Source organism: Leguminivora glycinivorella, unplaced genomic scaffold, assembly GCF_023078275.1.
Source record: "Leguminivora glycinivorella isolate SPB_JAAS2020 unplaced genomic scaffold, LegGlyc_1.1 Scaffold8, whole genome shotgun sequence".
NCBI classification, from domain to species: Eukaryota; Metazoa; Arthropoda; class Insecta; order Lepidoptera; family Tortricidae; genus Leguminivora; species Leguminivora glycinivorella.
The window spans coordinates 50074-69311 of NW_025952833.1; the positions used below are offsets into that span (position 1 = coordinate 50074).

Sequence of the window (19238 nt, forward strand, 5' to 3'; positions counted from 1 at the left end):
AACTAACTGCATAATTGCCATAAAATGTACACTATGTCTGCTTACCTGATGTTTGGCTTCCACTTTTTGTATTCATATTCACGCTGTTACATCTATTGAACACAATATTTGTTTATAAATCATTAAAATCATATATTTATTACTACAGACGTTAATGCACGTACTTCATAAACTTTACTTCCCTTAAACTTCTGATCCCAATGACACTTTAATACTTTTGTAACTCAGTTCTTCTTTTCTATAACTAATTCTTAAAAACTAATAATGTATGTGATCTATAATAATTACAAGTTAAACTACTAATGACTTATAGTACCTGCATTGACTCTCATTTATACTTTTTCTTCTATCTGTGACTAATCAACTTGTTCTTTCGCGCGCTAACTCTTAGGAGCGGGTCGTTTGCCTCGACCGATGGCCACACTCCCGGCCGCAGCCGTATACCAGTGCTTAAGGATCACCATACTAACAGTAATTCCAATAGGTAATGTCACGTTTTGATTGTTGCTTGTGTTTCTTTTCATTCTGCCTTTCTTGTAAAGTGTTGTTTGAGTTTCTTATTTCATGTTGTTATGTACTTAGGTCAGAATCTGTCACAAAAAGTTAGCTTAGACAGTAGTGAATGTTGTGGTTTTGGTTATTTTTGTTTAGATTGGTTTTGTTTGTAGCCGAGGTGCATGATGTCTAATCAGATTGAGACGCATAGTAATTTTATTGTTATGTGGCAGGCAAAGAACACCATCCGGCAGCACGACGCCAGTGCGGCCGGGGCAGCAGACAGCGGTGTCGCGGCTGCTGCGAAAACCGTCAGACGCGTCGGACAGCGGAGCGCCTGCCACCCCGGGCTCGCGCCGCGGCACGCCTGCTTCTTCGAGAACGATCGAAAAGCGCGAGCCTTTTAGGCTGTAGACGATTTAAGGACGATATAAAGAATAATACCGCTGTAATTACATCGCTGATGAAAAAATGTCTTCCGAAGACATTTTTTCCTATAGTGAAGTTTGCGGATAATAGTTACCTGTGTGATGAGAGTCGCTTTGACTTGTGATATTACGTATTCACGATTTTTTTTTCGCTTTATTGTATTTGATGTCTAGGCAAAATATATGAAAATCTATTCCATCTTTAAGAAATCTTTTTGAGTCGTTGCGACTGTCATGAGCATAGAGAATGTTATAATTAATACTAACCGAGAATTAACCGATTCGCGAATTAAGCAAAGCTTAATGTTATATAAGAACGAATTTGCGAATGTGGCTTTTTAGTTAAGTAAAAGTTAATAGACGGTAGTAGTAAAACGTAAAGTCTGCACTTGTTGCCTTGTATACTTATTTTTTTCTACAATCTGTGCAGTTTTGTGCACATTGAATTAGTTCTTTTATTTATTTTGTGTTGTCAGTATTCTCCAGTAAACTCTTGCTGTGTCTAAGCAAGATATGATTTCTGTATCAATGTGAATATTCCCCCTTTCTCTTATTTATTGTCAACGTTGCCATATGTTAGTGTATGTTTTGTATGTAAAATACGTATTACGGTCTCTCTATTGAGACTGGCTGGACGGAAAAGTGTGATTTTGTAACCTTTTTGTAATATTGTTTTCTTTTAGGGACCATTTTGTAAACGAACTATTGAGTAGGTAATGGTGGGCCAGCGTTTGTGTTGATCGCATTCACGCGCGTCGTTACGCCAGACTTCGTGTGTTGATAGGTCAATATCAAATTTTGGCCAGTCATTTGTTAAGGTGATAAATAGTCGTTGAGTAATTAATTTTGTATGCACAATCATGTTTTCATTATTTCTCGTATATTTTTTTGTGTTCACTTTTATTGGTATGAATGATGTGATGTTTATCATTCGATATGTATGTACACATTATGTACATGTTATTATATTTATACGGTGATATTGCACAATTTTGTTATAACGGTAATAAAGTGTTATTTGGTTAACGAAGAGCATGAAGTGCGCACTTCTATCGCCAAAGTAGTGTGCCTTTTATGTATTATATAAAATATCTGCTCATGAAAATAATTCCAAAACGGACTTTTATGTTTAAGAGATTTAACTAAAGTACACGTTGTCGCAAAAGACATTACTTCTAAATGCTAAGAATAACTTTGATGTATGAAACGTAATGCTTTAAAATGTAACCTTCCTTCATTTTATAAAAAGATGTTAACCAACACTTACACTTATATTTGTTAATTTTTATCTTAAATCTGACTCTATAATTAAGTCTTTATTATTAGAGTTAATAAACTATTAATCTGGTCATTTTTATTTAAATCATTGTTATATTTGTTAAATGTAAAATCAAAGCAACTAAAAAGCTTGCAATATTTTTTGTATAAAATAAATAATGATTCTGAAGAGCTACAGTGTTTAAAATCTCATTTTTGATTTCAAAATATAAAATAATAACAAATATTATGGCAGTTTTATTGTGAATCCCTTCAATCCCTAACATAATAACAATGGAAAATAACAAAAAATAAACATTGAATAGCGGAAATATTTTTTAAACATGCTACTTATACATTCGGGCAATGAGTAGTAATAAAAAGTATAGCAAGGCGACGGCGACAGAGGGGTTTTAGTGGGCAAACCATGAGACCCATCAGCCTAGGGAGTCTCTAGACAAGATTTGGAATCTCAAGTTTTGAGTGAAAAGTTGTTTTTCTTATGTTTCTCAAGGCACTGGTCCCACTGCGAGCTAGTAAGCTATGAGCTATCGGCTATAAAAACGAACAAAAGATAAGCACTCCCGTGCAAATAAAAGAGACGGCGATATTAATAGCTCACCGCTGGGCGAGTAGCTATAAACATCGCCGTGTTTCTTTTATTTACACGGGAGTGACTATCTTTTGTTCGTTTTTATAGCCGATAGCTCATAGTTTACTAGCTCGCGGTGGGACCAGTGCCTAAAGTAAAGCTGGCCGAAGCAAAATTAAAAAAAATCTCAAACCAGGCTTTATAATTATAATCGTATTAATTACATAAAATTATTTGAATTAGCTGAACTAATGAATAAACAGCACCTGACCATACATCAAGCACGACTTCAAGTATGGACTCGCGCGCGACAGTGCAAGTTGTGCTAGACGGGGCTGTAATTAATGTGTAACTTTCGAGCACTGTATTGAAGAAAGGAGATAAAAGCCGTTGACCACAATGTAAAGAAATGCATCTATACTTATAAAAGCGATCGTTTATCGATTAGGGGAAGATGGGTTGGATTCTGATAGTTTTTATTTTAGAAGGTTTAGAACAACAATCCATCCTATTTTCCCTTACGTATTTTAGTGTCTATTTAATGCAACAGTTTTCAAAAATTGCAGTCGCGAGCCGATTCGGCCCGAAACATTGAATAAAGCTAGGAACATACTACGCGGACGTCCGTCGTAAATCGACCGCGGACGGGAATCTGGACAATGAAATTACACATAACCGTGCAAACTATCGGTCGACGGACGTGGCCGTGGCCTTGAGCGCATGGACGTCCGATCGAAATCTCGCTGGATGTTTTGTTCCGTGCACACTGATCGGTCGCGGTCGCGGTCGATTTACGACGGACGTCCGCGTAGTATGTTCCTAGCTTTATTTGCGTTGTTACGAATAACTAATTGCCGCAACGAACGTGATAACCGTTATACCGTTATTATTAAAGTGAGCAGTTTTGTGTTACGCTGGCAATATTTTACTGCTTTTTTCTGGGAACAAAGCCAAAGACCCAACTCCTCGTCGCGCTCAATACAAATTATGGAGTAGTATTCATTTAATAAATCTATGATTTTGAATATCATGTTATCCCATAAAATACTAACTTTCGAGAAACTTACAAGAATACTAGTTTTATAAGGTTATATGAAAAACTCTAATTAAACAAGCGGTTTTTTATTTACCTTAAATACACTGATACGTCAGGTATGTGTCAGATTGGAACTGTCAGAAGTCATAACAAAAAACGCAAGTCAAAATCGTGATTAATCAAAACAAAACCCTGATTATTTTCAATATTTTTAAGTGAATATGGTCGGATTTAACATGGATGGGCCAGCGAGGGATCGAGTACTGAGACTGATGGAGGAGAAGGATAGGCTAGAGAGAGAAATTCGCGACCATACGGCGGTGTTGGAAACCAATAATGTGGGAATGCACGACTCGCTGGTTGACGCTGATGGATTCCCACGGAATGATATAGATGTGTATAAAGTACGACATGCTCGGCATCAGATCATCTGTAAGTATTATGATATTTTATTGAATTTCCTACTATTATCTATCAGCCAGTGTCATAAAAGTCGTAAATAACTGAGAAATAGATAACAATTTCGTAATCGTAGATTCTTTGTAACGGTGGTGTTGGCCTTACTACAAAGCATAAGAAGTTAAAGTAGAAGCTAGTTTGAAAGAATTATGGATAACCTTGAACAAAAATAGCATATTAACAGCCGGGTCCACACAGTGCGAGGCACATCGCGAGGCGATTTCCTCGCGCGGCAAACGTGCTATGTAGGTATGTAGGCATGCCTTGGCCGAGGCAGTGCGTTTTAACTTCGGCCTGCCCACCATATACAGCTTGAGACATTGAAATTTAAACCAAATTATTGAATATATAGGGTAGATTTTCCTTTGTACCACAATTTAGGTGTAACATAAGAAAAAAATAGATATTTTTGCCCATCCAGGCTTTTAATTCATAATTTCCAAAGAATGGAATATGTCCTTTATAAATCACATTGGGCACGACAAGGTTATACTAAATCATCAGGCTAGTGGACTGCTCTAGTTTCATGTGGCCTGTGGATGTAGCTAATCATCAGAAAATAGAACAGTTCAAGAATGTGCATTTTAATTGGAAAAATTTAAAGACAGCAATCAGATTTAACAAGCCTATAGTCATGTGTCTATACGGGCATTTTTAGAAATTGGGACCCAAAACAACTGTGTTAACAACTGTCACTAATGGCAGTTGTTAACAAAAATTAAGTCGATGTTGGTTTTGTGATGAAATTAAGAATTAAATTTGTCTAAAAACCAACTTTTTTCATGTTCTAAATGTAGATTATTGCTTAAAGTTTATGTAATTAATACAAAAGCAATATTTTTATTGAAATTTCATGCTTAATTGTCGTCACAAAACTGACATGTAGTTAATTTTTGTTAACAACTTCCACTATCTTTTTTTATTTATTTATTTACCTATCCTAGCAGGAGTAGCACATTAGTTCGATAAACTTTATTGCATCGGTGCATCCCTATTCTACTTACAAATTGTGCGAAAAGGACGGCCTGATGTTATATCATTTATCACGCGACCATGCTGGCCTTCCAGGTCTTCAGAACGACCACAAAGCCCTAATGAGAAGAATAGAGCAAGGTTTGGCCGAGGTCCACGCAGACCTTATGGGGTCCACTGGAGAGGGTTCTGCCGCCCAGGCTCTCTCGGCACTTCACATGAATGGAAATGGGACTCATCATAATGGACCAGACAGCCCTATGGAGGTGGATGATGAACGGCAGGTGTTTGCAAGGATTTCTTTTGTGCATAACGGGTCTCCAGCTGATGATGCCGTAAGTACTTGTTAATTATGTAAGAAAAAATGGTATGCAAGTTTTCAATTCAAGTTATTAGCCTAGACCAGTGGTGGGCAAACTTTTTCCAACTAGGGCCAAAATTTGGCAGGCCAGATTTACACCAAAAATGCATTTTCACCACACCAACTGGTAAAGGCTTACTTTGCTATTCGGAAACATATAGCAAAATTGCATTTTATCCACAAGAGTGCAATGTAATTTCATACAAATTTTAAGCTGGCTAGTAGAATTTACCTATAAATGATGATTTTAAATCATAAATATTGAATATGTAGATTGATGGATTTGATTCAGTTTGATATTTTATATTCAGTATTTTGTTCGTGTTGGTGTGGTGAAAAATTTTGTATTTCACTCTGACTCTGTGGCAAAGTTTGTTTAACCTTCGTGCCTTGAAACCCTCGCAGCGCTCAAGATTCCACCTTTTGAACCTCTCGCTATGCTCGCGGTTCTTTTTTGAAATTGGAATGTTTCGCTTGCTCGGGTATTATGTGGTTAAACAACAACTTTTATTATACAAGGGGGCACCCTTGTAAAACAACTAACTATTTGACTATAGTGCAGTCTAGATTACACACTATCATTTTTGTTGACATTTGCAGGGCTTATGTGTTGGCGACGAAGTGATCCAGTTTGGGTCTATCACGGCGCAGAACTTCAACGATATGTCACAGATTAACGACGTTGTTTCGCACTCTGTTGGCCAGCGTGTACAGGTACTTATCCAGCTTTATTTATACTTATATTGTAAAAATTGTATATATAATTACATTATATGAAACTATTTCGTACGCCAAAAGGCACATCATAGCTGTTCTATGAAGTACTATGTTACCACCTATCTATTATGTACCTATGATGAACGAATAAATAAATTGAAATTGAAATTGAATTGAAATTTATCCAGCTTTATTTATTACTAGCTTTTGCCCGCCGCTTCGCTCGCTTTAGAAAGAGACAAAAAGTAGCCTATGTCACTCTCCATCCCTTCAACTATCTCCACTTAAAAAATCATGTCAATTCGTCGCTCCGTTTAGCCGCGAAAGACAGACAAACAAACAGACACACACACTTTCCTATTTATAATATTAGTATGGATTATTTGAGCAGTTCCCAAAAACTTTGTACATAGTCACATCAGAAAAATTTTAATTGATCCTATTTTGTTACCAACATTTAGTAATATAAGTCTCCTTTCATAAGATATATACAGGATAATTGTTAGAATTAAGAAAATATAAATACTAGAGAACATTAATGACGAAATACAACTAAAAAAATTCTATTCATCAAATGAATCTTGGTAACAAAATAGTAATAAAAATAAATTATTTAATTTGTTCCTTAATTTTCGTACAAACTTTTTGAGAACTGCTGTTTTTATTCTCTGTATTCATTTTAGATATGAGTCTTAGGTTAATTATACGTAATATGAATATGTAATGAACACTTCAAAACAATTCAGGAAAGTACAAAAAAAAAAACCTTACCTAGGGTGCCGCCAGAACTACTACTATTATTTATTAAGCAGACAGGCAGTAAAAAAAACTGATATAGCCTGTTTCCACTAGTATCCAGTAATCATTTGTTTTATAATCTGGAATGTAAAAAAAAAGTTACAAAAAAATTATTGTTATGCGTTTCAGGTGAGAGTGCGGCGCGCACGTCTGGTGCTGAACCTGTCGGTGGTGCCACGGCCGTGGGCGCAGCCCGGCCTGCTCGGCTGCCAGATCAACCGGATCTCCTAAACCTGGAGCCCTACGGAAGTGAAGCTTCGTGCTTAAAGCAGTCCGTCCAGTGGTGGCAGCTTCATTGGTTGGATTGTGTTTTCTAATAAGTTATTAATTCATTTATTAAGTCTGCGGGCCAGGCGTATATGTATAATCGCTTTCCGTGCGATACTTTGTAGAATAATGAACCTTCGTGAAAGTCAGCTGCCATGTTATCGGTGGGTTCAAGAACGGCAGCCACGGAAAGGCGTAAAAAATATATTTCAGTCATCACCTTCTGTTTCATACTTTGTAAGATAACAATTTATAAGATACTAGCTTTTGCCCGCGGCTTCGCTCGCGTTACAAAGAGACAAAAAGTAGCCTATGTCACTCTCCATCCCTTCAACTATCTCCACTTAAAAAATCACGTCAATTCGTCGCTCCGTTTTGCCGTGAAAGGCGGACAAACAAACAGACACACACACTTTCCCATTTATGATATTAGTATGGATTGTGAACAAAACAATTGTCGTTTAATGGAAAACATAATCTCGGCACTGGATGATCGACTGTCTTATTGCATGACACAATTTAGGGCCAGTTGCATCAAACCGTCGGTCACCGTTAAAGCGTTCGTAAAATTTTATTGTATGGGAAGTTCCATAGACATCTGCTGCGTGACAATGATGTGTCTGTCAAATGTGGGTAGTGACATTTGAGATCATAATAATCAACAGTCCCGGCAACCTTCAAATCAAGAGTGAACAGGCATCTTTGCCTTTGGCTAGTCTGTGGCCAAGAGTAAGCCCATTTATAATAATAAAAAAAAAATATGGGACTAATGCGGAAATCGTAAAACAATTTGGCTGTTTTACTTAATACATTTCGACTGGAATGATGCCGCTCATTTCTATGGAACAGATTTTTTTTTTCGCGATTTCAGCATTGGTCCCATAATAAAAGTTGTTCAATATGACCTCCAAAGTCAGTATGCAAAATTTGAATGGTCCTTTTTATCCCTGTACACCCAAGTTGTCTCAACTTCTCAAGATTCATTTATAAATACTAACTAGTCTAACTGCGTCATTATAAATGACTATGTATGTTGTGTGAATAGTCAGATTTCTGAGGTACATTTTGTAAAATTTAACTTTGCCTTGTGAAATATATTTATTTCTGTACAAAAGTGCTAAAAAGTTGATGTATATTGTCAGTTCTCAAAAAGTTTGTACTGCGTAGCTGCAGCAAATTTTAATTATCCTATTTTGTTACCAACATTTAGGCCCACTTGCACCAACCACTTAACTCAGGGTTAGTGGGCTGTCATCTGTCAAATTCCATATAAAATGGTGGGTTAACCCCCGGGTTAACCATTTTGGTGCAAGTGTCCCTTAGGGCCACTTGCACCAACAAAAATGGAGAGTTAACCCGAGAGTTAACCCACTATTTTATATGGAATTTGACAGTTGACAGCCCACTAACCCAGAGTTAAGTGGTTGGTGCAAGTGGCCCTTAGTAATATAAGTCAACTTTTATATTTGAGATGTTATAATTAAGAAAATATAGATACTAGAGAACCTTAAGGATGAAATAAAACTTACTAAAATCTCAATCCATCAAAAAAATGTTGGTAGTAAAATAGGAATAAAAAAAAAATTAACTTTTTCCTTAATTTTTGTACAAACTTTTTGGGAATTGCTGTTGTACATATTAAATTAAAAATAAATTCTATGATTGATGATCATTGTGTTCGTTTTTTTTTCGCACAACTTTTTGATTAGCTCCTTTCTGTCAACGAAGTCTTCTTTAAACTTGACGACTGTTTCTTTCTTTGCGTTTTTATCCTTTTTAGTTGTTTGTTCGTCTTCCTCTTGATCGCTATCTTCGAACATGTGTTTCATGGAGCAGTCGAAGTAAAGTTTGTCTTCAACGAGGCGATAGTCTGGTTTCTCAATAGTCCCGCGAACGCAATCGTGGTAGTGGCAGACTATCTTTTCTTGTTCGTATGTTTCACAGGACCCTGAAAGTAAAGTGATAGCCATTTAGTTTTATAGTAAAATAGCAAAGTAACTGATATCTGACTGATCACCCCAGCAGGGCTAGCACATGATTGCCGCGAGAGTATGTCGCCAGTCGCCCGTGACACTCGTTGCCATGATAACACTGAGCTGGGCGCTGCACGCGCACGGTGAGCACGGCGCGCTCGGGCGCCATGTCGCGGAAGTGCACGAGGTAGCACGCCAGCAGCGTGCCTGTGCGCAGTCACCTGCGACACTCGTTGCCATGACAACACTGACCTGGACGCTGAACACACACGGTGAGCATGCCACGCTCGGGCGCCATGTCGTGGAAGTGCACGAGGTAGCACGCCAGCAGCGTGCACATACACGCCAGTCACCTATGACACGTTGCCATGACGACACTGACCTGGGCGCTGCACGCGCACGGTGAGCACGGCACGCTCGGGCGCCATGTCGCGGAAGTGCACGAGGTAGCATGCCAGCAGCGTGCACATACACGCCAGTCACCTATGACACGTTGCCATGACGACACTGACCTGGGCGCTGCACGCGCACGGTGAGCACGGCGCGCTCGGGCGCCATGTCGCGGAAGTGCACGAGGTAGCACGCCAGCATTGTGCCCGTGCGCCCGCGCCCGTGCCGGCAGTGCACGCCGATCACCTGCGAAACCACGGTAACTTAGCATTAGTTCCACGATGAGGGAGGCCTATTTTAATACCGACCAGACTGATCTCAAAGTACTTGGGCTTATTGTGAAACGTGAAAATGATTGCCTCGGTGACTGTGTCGTCAACACTTATATCTAGAGTTCGGTCTTCGGACACCTGAAGCCGAATATTTTATCAAATGCGCCCTACCTATTTATTCAGTAATTTAAATTAATGTGGCTATGGCTACCGTCTACTACACAACTTCTTATATGAGACCTTAATTTATGATTAGCTGTGGAAAAAAGGCGCCTGATAAAATAAAATAGCAATAACAAAGCTCTTTCATGTAGCTTGAATGATTGGGTGGCGCTTTGGTAAACACTGTAATTTTTATGTATGCTGAAAAAAAAAGAAATAAATGGCGATTGATATATTGCAAACGTCCATAGGTAGCGGTTTGTTTGTTGATTATTGTAACAATAAAAAAGAAAAGTAGAGGAAAAAATCCCTTTTTCCCAAGGGTTTTTTTCGTACTGCTAATTCTGTGCCATACCTATTTATGTTTTACACAATAGTGTTTATACGCAATACTTTACGTATATATAAAATGTGTAATTTACATACCTCTCCCCTGATCTCCGCCCGCTCACAAATCTCAATAAACTTGATAATCTGTCTCAACGTCGGCGTCCCAAACTCTTTTATCCTGATCTCGGTCCATTTTAGCTTCTTCTTGCAATCCAATATCGGTGGTCTCCGCTCAGGGGACAGCGTAATCAAATGGTCAACCCCGGCGTCTGCCAAGTAGTTTAAATTGGCCACAGTTTGCGGCCAGCCCATAGCGGCAACCTTATTTTCTATGAACCATGAGAAGTTGTAAGGTGGATAGGATTCGTATTCTTCTTCTACCAGCTTTGGGCTATCTTCTATTGGTTTTTCCTCTTTTTTCTCTTCTGTGTATTTGTATAGGAGCCTGGAGAGCTTGAGGTTGGTGCGCATTTTTTGGGAACTCATTTTTATACGTTGATTGGCACTGGAAATGGGGATGTAATCAATCGGGATTCAAAGTTGCCTATATAATATTTATTGCATTATAATGTAGGTACTAATAAATTATAATTAAATATTATATATCCTACTTTGTAGATAGTTTTCAAAACTTCCATTTATCAGTAAAAATATGTCATGAATTACGTAGCTTTCAAATGAATTTCTATTGAGATAATTTATTAAAATGTAGGAACTTGATCTGTAACTGTTTTTGTAACCACAAATCACAGCATACTACGCTAACTACACATTTATGAGTAAGTATTTCAATTAACAAGACGAATAATTAAGATTGCACTTACATCGAAATAATTCATCAATTTTGATGTGTTTCTAATGTTTTGATACGAACCTATACCACTAGCAGCAAAACAGAATTCATATGCATCGAATTAAGTACGCATGTCCTGCACTGTTTATATTTACCAAACACGTCACAAGAAATACCTAAACATTTTCCGACTTACCTTACGTTCACAACTTCATTCACAAACGAAATAAACAAGAAACTTCCTACAGTAAAGTAATACCATAAAACAATTGAAGTACACGACGTTATTGCATCTATTTCAGCGGCAGACGAGTTGGCATCACTCTTGGGCCGCGGCCAGGGTTCGTTGGCAACTCTGCCTTGGTCGTGTTAATTAATTGGCTATTTTAAGCAATGAGAGCACTTCGTGAGAGTATCGATTTGAGGTGACACTTTGCCGTTGGCGCGTTCAAAAGTTCTTCATCCATCGTCAAAAGCCTCAAGAACACAAGATTATTTTAGTATATACTCTTGAAATTGAAATCCATTAACTACCTACTTATTTTTATTTGAATCCGCCATATTTCATTATTTGAATCTGCAACGGACACAAATGCGGACAAAATCCGGTTCGAAGGACCAATTATAGAAATACATTAACTATTTTTTTATATGAATCTGCCATATTTCATAACTAGAAAAATCTTTTTACAACGGAAACGGAAACAGGACCATTTGGAATCAAAGTCTCAAAGTCGGCTATTACCATTTAATGTTAAGTTTCAGGTACAACAAATAACAATCATAAAACAATCAATCAAATCAGTCGATATCTTAGATCACAGGCTTACACTTACATTAAAATTATATCGAAAGCATTATTATTTATTATACCTACACACCTCGCTCAATCAGAGCTTGGATAGAGCGCAATATTTTTAATTTATTATTCTATGCCTTTTACATTGTACTGAATCATTATCTAGGTTACAACTTCGTTTTATTAGATAGTCATTTACAAATAACATAATAAATCAAAGAGAAATTCGTTTTAAATCTGGTATTTTTGTATGAAAAAAGGCGAATCCGATCCTTGCGTTTAAAAAGAAATTACAAATTACAAACACAAAAGCGTTATAATACAAATTAGTTTTAGATCGGGCGTGGTGTGTAAGCGTCATAGGTGTATCATTTCACATTTTCTCTTAGAATATAACGCAAAAGCTTAACTCCGAAGTTCCTTCCCAAAAATGTTACCCATCGTCTGGAGTTTTCAGCTAATCCATAGCAGAGATGTTAACAGCAAATCAGATGCGTCACAAACTGTTCATATTATTGGATGTTATTCTTGTTGCAATCTTTGGCGGCTTGTATGAAGTCTTCCATGACATCCCCGGAGACACCAAACTTGAGCGGGTTGTCTTCCGTCAGGTACACGAAGTACTGCCCTACGGCTTCTTCATGCTCGGCGAAATCACAGGAGCCTGGAAGACGAAGAAAGGACTTTTAATATACTCGTATCTATATATACTGCAAATTACTTGAGAACTGTGTTGAGAAAGCAATTACTGAACCGGAAAACAAACACAACAAATAATAATAATTTTTTCACCACACCAACTGTTAAAGGCTTACTTTTTGCTATTCGAAAACAGATAGCAAAATTGCATTTTATCCACAAGGGTGCAAAGTAATTTCATACGAATTTTAACTTGATATCTTAAATGATTATTTTGAATCATTAATATTGAATAAATTGATAGATTTGATTTAGTTTCATGTTTTATAGTCAGTATTTTGTTCGTGTTGGTGTGGTGAAAAATTTTGTGTTTCACTCGGCGGCAAAGTTTGTTTAACCTTCGTGCCTTGAAACCCTCGCAACGCTCAAGATTACACTTTTTGAACCACTCGTTTCGCTCGCGGTTTAATATTGGGATCTTTCGCTTGCTCGGGTTTCAATATTGGCATGTGCGGTTAAACAACAACTTTGCCCCCTTGTAAAACAAATAACTAACAAACACGCGTTTTGTCCTTTAATACCAGCGGGTAAAAACGCATTTTATCTACTAGTGGGTAAAGTAATTTGATCTTGAATAAAATTAAATTAACTGCTTTAAAATTGATAAAAGTAGGTGAATCGGGTAATTAAGATGGTTTACCACTTGTGGAACTACTGGAAGCAGTGATAAACGCATTTTTTGCGTTGTAGTTTCCTCGCTATAGTGAGGGGAAAAGCTTTGTGTTACACTCGGGTGCAAATGTATTTTACTTCTCGTGTGTGAAAAAACTCGCAAGTTCAGGATTCTATTCTCGAACCACTCGCTTCGCTCGTGGTTCAACTATAGAATCCTTTCACTTGCTCGTTTTTCAATTCCACACTCGGCGTTAAAATACAACTTTGCCCCCTTGTATAACAAATAGCTATTAAAGCGGGACTTAATCGCGTATGACTACATCTACAGATTAAACTGACCTCCAACGTTTCAGGGACGGCGTTGTCCCCGTGGTCTCGGCGATTAAGTCCCGATTTAAAAATAATTATGTGTAATAATCGTGAAAGTTTAAATCAGTGAAACAACAAATATTACATAAGTATCTATAATTCTATATGTATTATATTGGTCTCAAAAGGCCACGGCTTTGAAAGAATTGGTCAAGATCGGGAAGACAAAAGGCAGACAATTTGGGTCGACCAAATGGACGCCGTCCTGTTGGTCATCAGAAAAATCATTGGGTGGATGGTGGATAGAGAGGAGGTAGACTTTCGGGCTCGGTGTCGGCTAAAGTTGATGCGATGCTGTTTTGCACCAAGCGTGCTCATGCGTTGGAGGCCAAGACTCATTTTACAGCGCCAGTCAAGTAAGTAGTACTTATGTATACTTACCTATAGGCCTCACGTTTTGTGTTGTATGGTGAGCGTTTAGAAACCGTCAGCTTTAGAAGGTAACTTTTGCTCTCAGATCTGTATTGGAGTTTGGAGTTCTATCATGTAGGGCTGATTTTAAGGAACGAACCTAAATCCTCATGTGGCTGGGTCTTGGATTGACAAATATGTATAAGTCAGTCACCTCAGGATGACGGCGGGGGCCATGCAAAACCTGATTAAAATGGTAGATCCGCCCTTGCAGCAGACGTAGCTCTACCGTGTTTGTCTATTTCACATATTCTGGGAGCTCTGTCAGTAGTTAACTCTATGGATTTGCGACAGGTTGTAGCTACTGGTACCTGGTCGGATCATACATGGCGTTGAGCGCCTGGTCGGGCAGGAACCAGTGGAAGTGCACCAGGTATGCGGCCAGCATCACGCCTGAGGGGCTACTATATAATATAGGACTGGTTGTAGCTACCTAGGAGGAGTGGGAGGATTCACCTAAGTACTAGCTGGTTGGACTGGAACCGGACAAAGGAAATACACTCAGGGGGGAGAGAGAGGTCGACTACTACGGATTTTATGAATTTGCTAACCTGCTAAGGTACCTGGCCGGATCATCCGGATGGTATTGAGCGCCTGGTCAAACAGTTAGGTAGCCATGAAGAGCTGTTATATGGATTTGATAGAGTTGCTAGTTACCTGGGCGAATCATGCGGATGGTGTTGAGCGCCTGGTCGGGCAGGAAGCGGTGGAAGTGCACCAGGTAGGCGGCCAGCATCACGCCCGAGCGGCTGCGGCCTTGCCGGCAGTGGATGCCCATCACCTGAATACGGGAGTACAAACTATTAACACTAGAACAGAAAATTCCATGTAATCTTATAGGTGTCTGTGTCTGCATGATGTGAGACCTTTTGGGATACACTTCGATCCATGTGCAAAAATTCGGTGTATGATCATTTTGACCGTCTGTAAGGGGTAGACCTTCTTTGCAGACATCTAAACTTGCTTATTGAAATTAACTAACATTATTGAAACTACATTGATTCGGATAAGTAGAGTACTTAAAGCACACCTCGGACACTGGCGATCAAATATATGAAAGAGGCGCGTTCCTAGCACACAGTGTAAGCTCGTGTAGGTGAACGCGTACTATGCTTGTATGACATATGACAGGTCAACTGTTCGCGTTTTTGACAGGCGGTAACTGTGAGGTAACCGAGAGGGGGTGGGCGGCACTTTCAGCGGGGAGCGGGAGTGGCCATACTGTACGATAGTACCTACTCTTTATTATACTGTTCTTAAAGCTTGACTGGATGTATGGCGGTTAAAGAAAAGTACCTAGGTAATTTAGTAGTGGGTATTAATACCCCGTAAATAGATATCAGTGTATACGTATGTCTGGTGCCGTAGCCGAATGGCATTTCTGCGACGCGAAACGAAAACGAAACGCGGCGAAAGGTAGTCTGGCTCTGTCACGCCAATACGCAAGAGCGATAGAGATAGAGCGTTTCGTTTCGTGACCGTTTGTGCCATTCGGCTACGTACCCTGAACTCTGATGTCGGCACGTCATAATATTTAATAATAATGACTCTAAGCCAAAAGAACTCCCTTGAACTCTCCGACCGCTTTGCGTTGATTATGATGCTTGCCAATTTTCTTCAAAACTTCGTCAAATTGTGTATATAAATAAAAGCCACGTGGGTTTGGAATAACCTCTACATCTTTTTAAAGTGCAATTAGTCGCATTTTAGCGACAAAGTATACTTATGCGAATAACAAGAATAGGTAACAATATTGAAGCCCGTATTTCTTAGACTCGAAATTTATGGTATCCAATACTTATATCCTACGACTCGTCTCTTTTCGAACCGACTAGGTAGTCGGTTCGAAATATAGGTATATTCAATCATTAAGTACATTATAATGTGTTGCAAGGGGGAGGAAGCACATACCTCGCCATTCTTATCAGCCCTTTTGCAAACGTCGATAAACTTCTTAATCTGCTCCAGCGAGGGCATCTCAAACTCCTCAACAGGTATCTCCGTCCACCGTATCCGCGAGAAATCCTCCACTGGCGGTTTCTTCCCCGCCGTCAGTGTGACCAGATGCGTTATACCTTGATTGACCAAATACTTTATGTTCTCTTTGTTTCGAGGATAAGCCATAGCAGCCAGCTTCTTCGGTATGACCCACGAGAATTTTAAGGGAGGGTAAGCGTCAACTTCTATTTCTGGGAACGGGTTTTCAGGGATTATAACAGTTAATTCGTTCCTTATCTCCTTCTTAGCTCCCGCTAGATGCTTGTCGTCTTGCTCCGTGATATCTTCCATTCGGGTAAAAACTTGATACTCTTCGTCTCCCATTTTGGTTTTCACTGTTCGACAAAAGTTAAAAGTTGAAAAAAAAAAGTTGGGACGAAAGTAAAAACTTTTTAAATAGGGGGTTTACAGACACTGGCACTTTTGACACTGGCAGGTATTGACCATCGAGCTCGGTTTTCCACGGAGGACTGCCGAGACAACGGACGGAGAACACTTGGCACTGACTCCAAACTCTGGAGGATGTAACAGTTATTTCTGGAGACCCTAACCTTGGCCACGGGAAAATTACACCTTGGAAAACATCGTTTACGTAATTTTCAGCTTTCTGGCCTTGTTATACGGAGTATTTATTTTTATTTCAAGATGGAGATTAACTTTGTTGTGTTGGTAAATAAAGTATTGAGAAAAAAAAAACAACATGCTGCTATTAAATCTTTGGGACGTTTTTGTGAACAATAAATTGCCGCGCAAAATCGTAAATATAAGCTTCGGAGGAAGATGTGACGTCATTTATAATTCAGTGAATGAGGCAAATGACGTCAGAGATTTTGGTAAACACATTAACATTATGCCGGAATCGTCGGGATTAAATTAGACTGGCCAGAGTTCGGAATAAGTCTCAATTTAACGGATTCATGTGCGTAATTATGAGATGAAATTAGAAACGCAACGGTTCATAAACCGTAGATGATAAATAACTCGCAGATCTGTTGATTTAAACAACATACACACATACAATCACGCCTGTCTCCCATCAGAGGGGTAGGCAGAGATCACGGGTTTCCATTTGCTACGATCCTGACAAACGACTTTCGCTTCACGCACTTTCATAACGTTCCTCATACATGCTCGTCGTTTCGAGTACTTCTGACCTGGACTTTTTGCAATATTTTCCCGGTTTGGTTTGGATATAAATAACAATATGAAATATCCTTAATTGATAAACAAAACTCAGTACCTAAGGTCACGATTTCAGAGGCAGAGAGAACAGTATTTGTAATAAAATGGTCTTTTGTGTTGTACCTCCATATGCAATTATGCATTCACGTATGTAACCTACCTATTATTAACATTCATCACACTAAGATATTCATTTTCACATTCACTTGCTAAACCAAAAAACCACTACGAACTATCAAAGTCGCGACATCAGAATCAGTAATCAGTGTGCATGCTTGGTACATAAATATTAAATTCTTCAATACTCACACATGTTAACTTATTAAATTAATAACCACCAACAGAAACTGCAGTGACTGTTGCCTGAAATCACTTCTAGCACTGGCCGAAAACAAACCGCGTTCCACCTGTGAGAGTGACACTGATCTACATCTTAACCTTTGTACAATCACTCTAAAATATACCCTCAATGTAGTCGCATAAGGACTAACGTTAAGAAACTATAGTTAACCGGCTGAAAAAAATCAATATTATCGATATGGATCGATTTTTGAAGGCGATCTTAGTTCAACGCAAATTCAATCGTACTCACTATAGAATATGATCTATTTTGCATACGTTTGACCTTGACATAGAGCTGACAATCGATCTGCCAAAAATATCGATCTATGAACTTGATCGGTTTGATTTGTGTTCGTTTTTGACAGCGGGAGTCGTTGACCTATTTTCGTGATAGTTAAAGTATCTGTTATTTTTAAAATCCAGGCCTGATTATCTCGAGTCGGGAGTAGGTCAGTGAGGCGAGTCGTCACGAGCGACAAACGACGACAAGTCAGGTTTAATTACATCTTTCCAAGGTTATTTGTATGAAGTAATATTACCGAAACATAATGTGGCTTGTCATATCTAAAGGTTCCACAGATATCACATAACCCCTGCTTGCTGCTGGTACCTGCAATGGATCAAGCAAACGCATCAGCGTGCCCGAACTCATTCAAAACGTCTAGGTAATCCGTTCATACTTACAGCTTTCGCGCGTCAATTTTTGTAGATAAAGTCATGAAAAACAAAAAATGACTCGTTACGTGATACCACAGAATATATAATAGTACAAGTACAGAAGGCCTACTGCTTTGATGTTCACGAAATGCCGCCTTTTTAAATACCTACAAAATTCTTACAAAGAAACGAGCCGCACGTGCGCGGCGTCCGATGATAGGGTTACCAATGGATCCAAACGAATTGATACTCACATAAAATGTTATACTATTATATTCAAGTCTTGGGTACTTTCTAGGTTTATATACTGTATTTATATATTTTTGTTCAAGTTCCAACATCACAAGCCTTATTGAACTTTTCCGTGGGACTTAATCAGTAGTAGATCTAAGTAAGAATGTCTTATGGTATTTATTTTATTCAATATGTCTATTTACTAAGTATTATTAGCCATTCCACACGCGGACATCGCTTAAAAAAACCTCGCGACGTAAAGTAACAATAGAAAGTGCGAACGTGCATTCCGTGAGAACGCGCGCCACCCCTGAGTAGGCCGCGAACTCGCGGCCGCCAGGATGTACTTGTAGCGCGGCGATAGAATTGCGGAGTGAGCCGCCCCTGGTGATACTTACTTAATTGTTACAACATAAAAATTAGGGGACATATTACCTATAAGAGGTAACATAACAATGTCAGTACAATGTGACACGCTCGGCCCCTATACAAAAAGATTAACTTTAGGTATATTCTACCTACATATATAGTTCTGTCGTCCTTTGCATGCGAAATTCTGTTAAACCGTTTTCATTACACTCGTAGATCCTTTTAAATATAGATCGCCGCGTGTGTTCAGTGACAAGAATA

The 19238-nt window shown here is 38.8% G+C and overlaps 4 protein-coding genes across 4 annotated transcripts in view; 2 read left to right on the top strand and 2 right to left on the bottom strand.

The window, feature by feature from the left end:
- LOC125242135 (microtubule-actin cross-linking factor 1-like) overlaps positions 1-2093 on the top strand; it is a gene marked incomplete at its 5' end in the record, with an annotated part of 51344 nt that extends 49251 nt beyond the window's left edge. The window contains 2 exons of the mRNA XM_048150845.1: positions 392-484; positions 729-2093. Of these exons, the coding sequence (XP_048006802.1) occupies positions 392-484; positions 729-909 (274 nt within the window). The remainder of the gene's footprint in view (positions 1-391; positions 485-728) is intronic.
- A 1872-nt stretch (positions 2094-3965) lies between these two features.
- On the top strand, positions 3966-8012 carry LOC125242131 (26S proteasome non-ATPase regulatory subunit 9-like). The gene is made up of 4 exons (XM_048150835.1): positions 3966-4240; positions 5336-5574; positions 6201-6314; positions 7245-8012. Exons 1-4 carry the CDS (start codon positions 4030-4032, stop codon positions 7344-7346), a joined length of 666 nt encoding a protein of 221 aa, XP_048006792.1. The 5' UTR covers positions 3966-4029; the 3' UTR covers positions 7347-8012.
- A 947-nt stretch (positions 8013-8959) lies between these two features.
- On the bottom strand, positions 8960-11609 carry LOC125242128 (dual specificity protein phosphatase 23-like). The gene is made up of 4 exons (XM_048150833.1): positions 11499-11609; positions 10606-11014; positions 9868-9991; positions 8960-9330 (listed from the first exon to the last, which is right to left on the bottom strand). Exons 2-4 carry the CDS (start codon positions 10993-10995, stop codon positions 9026-9028), a joined length of 819 nt encoding a protein of 272 aa, XP_048006790.1. The 5' UTR covers positions 10996-11014; positions 11499-11609; the 3' UTR covers positions 8960-9025.
- Positions 11610-12035: 426 nt separating this feature from the next.
- LOC125242130 (dual specificity protein phosphatase 23-like) lies at positions 12036-17703 on the bottom strand. Its single transcript, XM_048150834.1, has 4 exons — positions 17685-17703; positions 16107-16528; positions 14853-14976; positions 12036-12765 (listed from the first exon to the last, which is right to left on the bottom strand). Exons 1-4 carry the CDS (start codon positions 17686-17688, stop codon positions 12614-12616), a joined length of 702 nt encoding a protein of 233 aa, XP_048006791.1. The 5' UTR covers positions 17689-17703; the 3' UTR covers positions 12036-12613.
- Positions 17704-19238: the final 1535 nt, after the last annotated feature.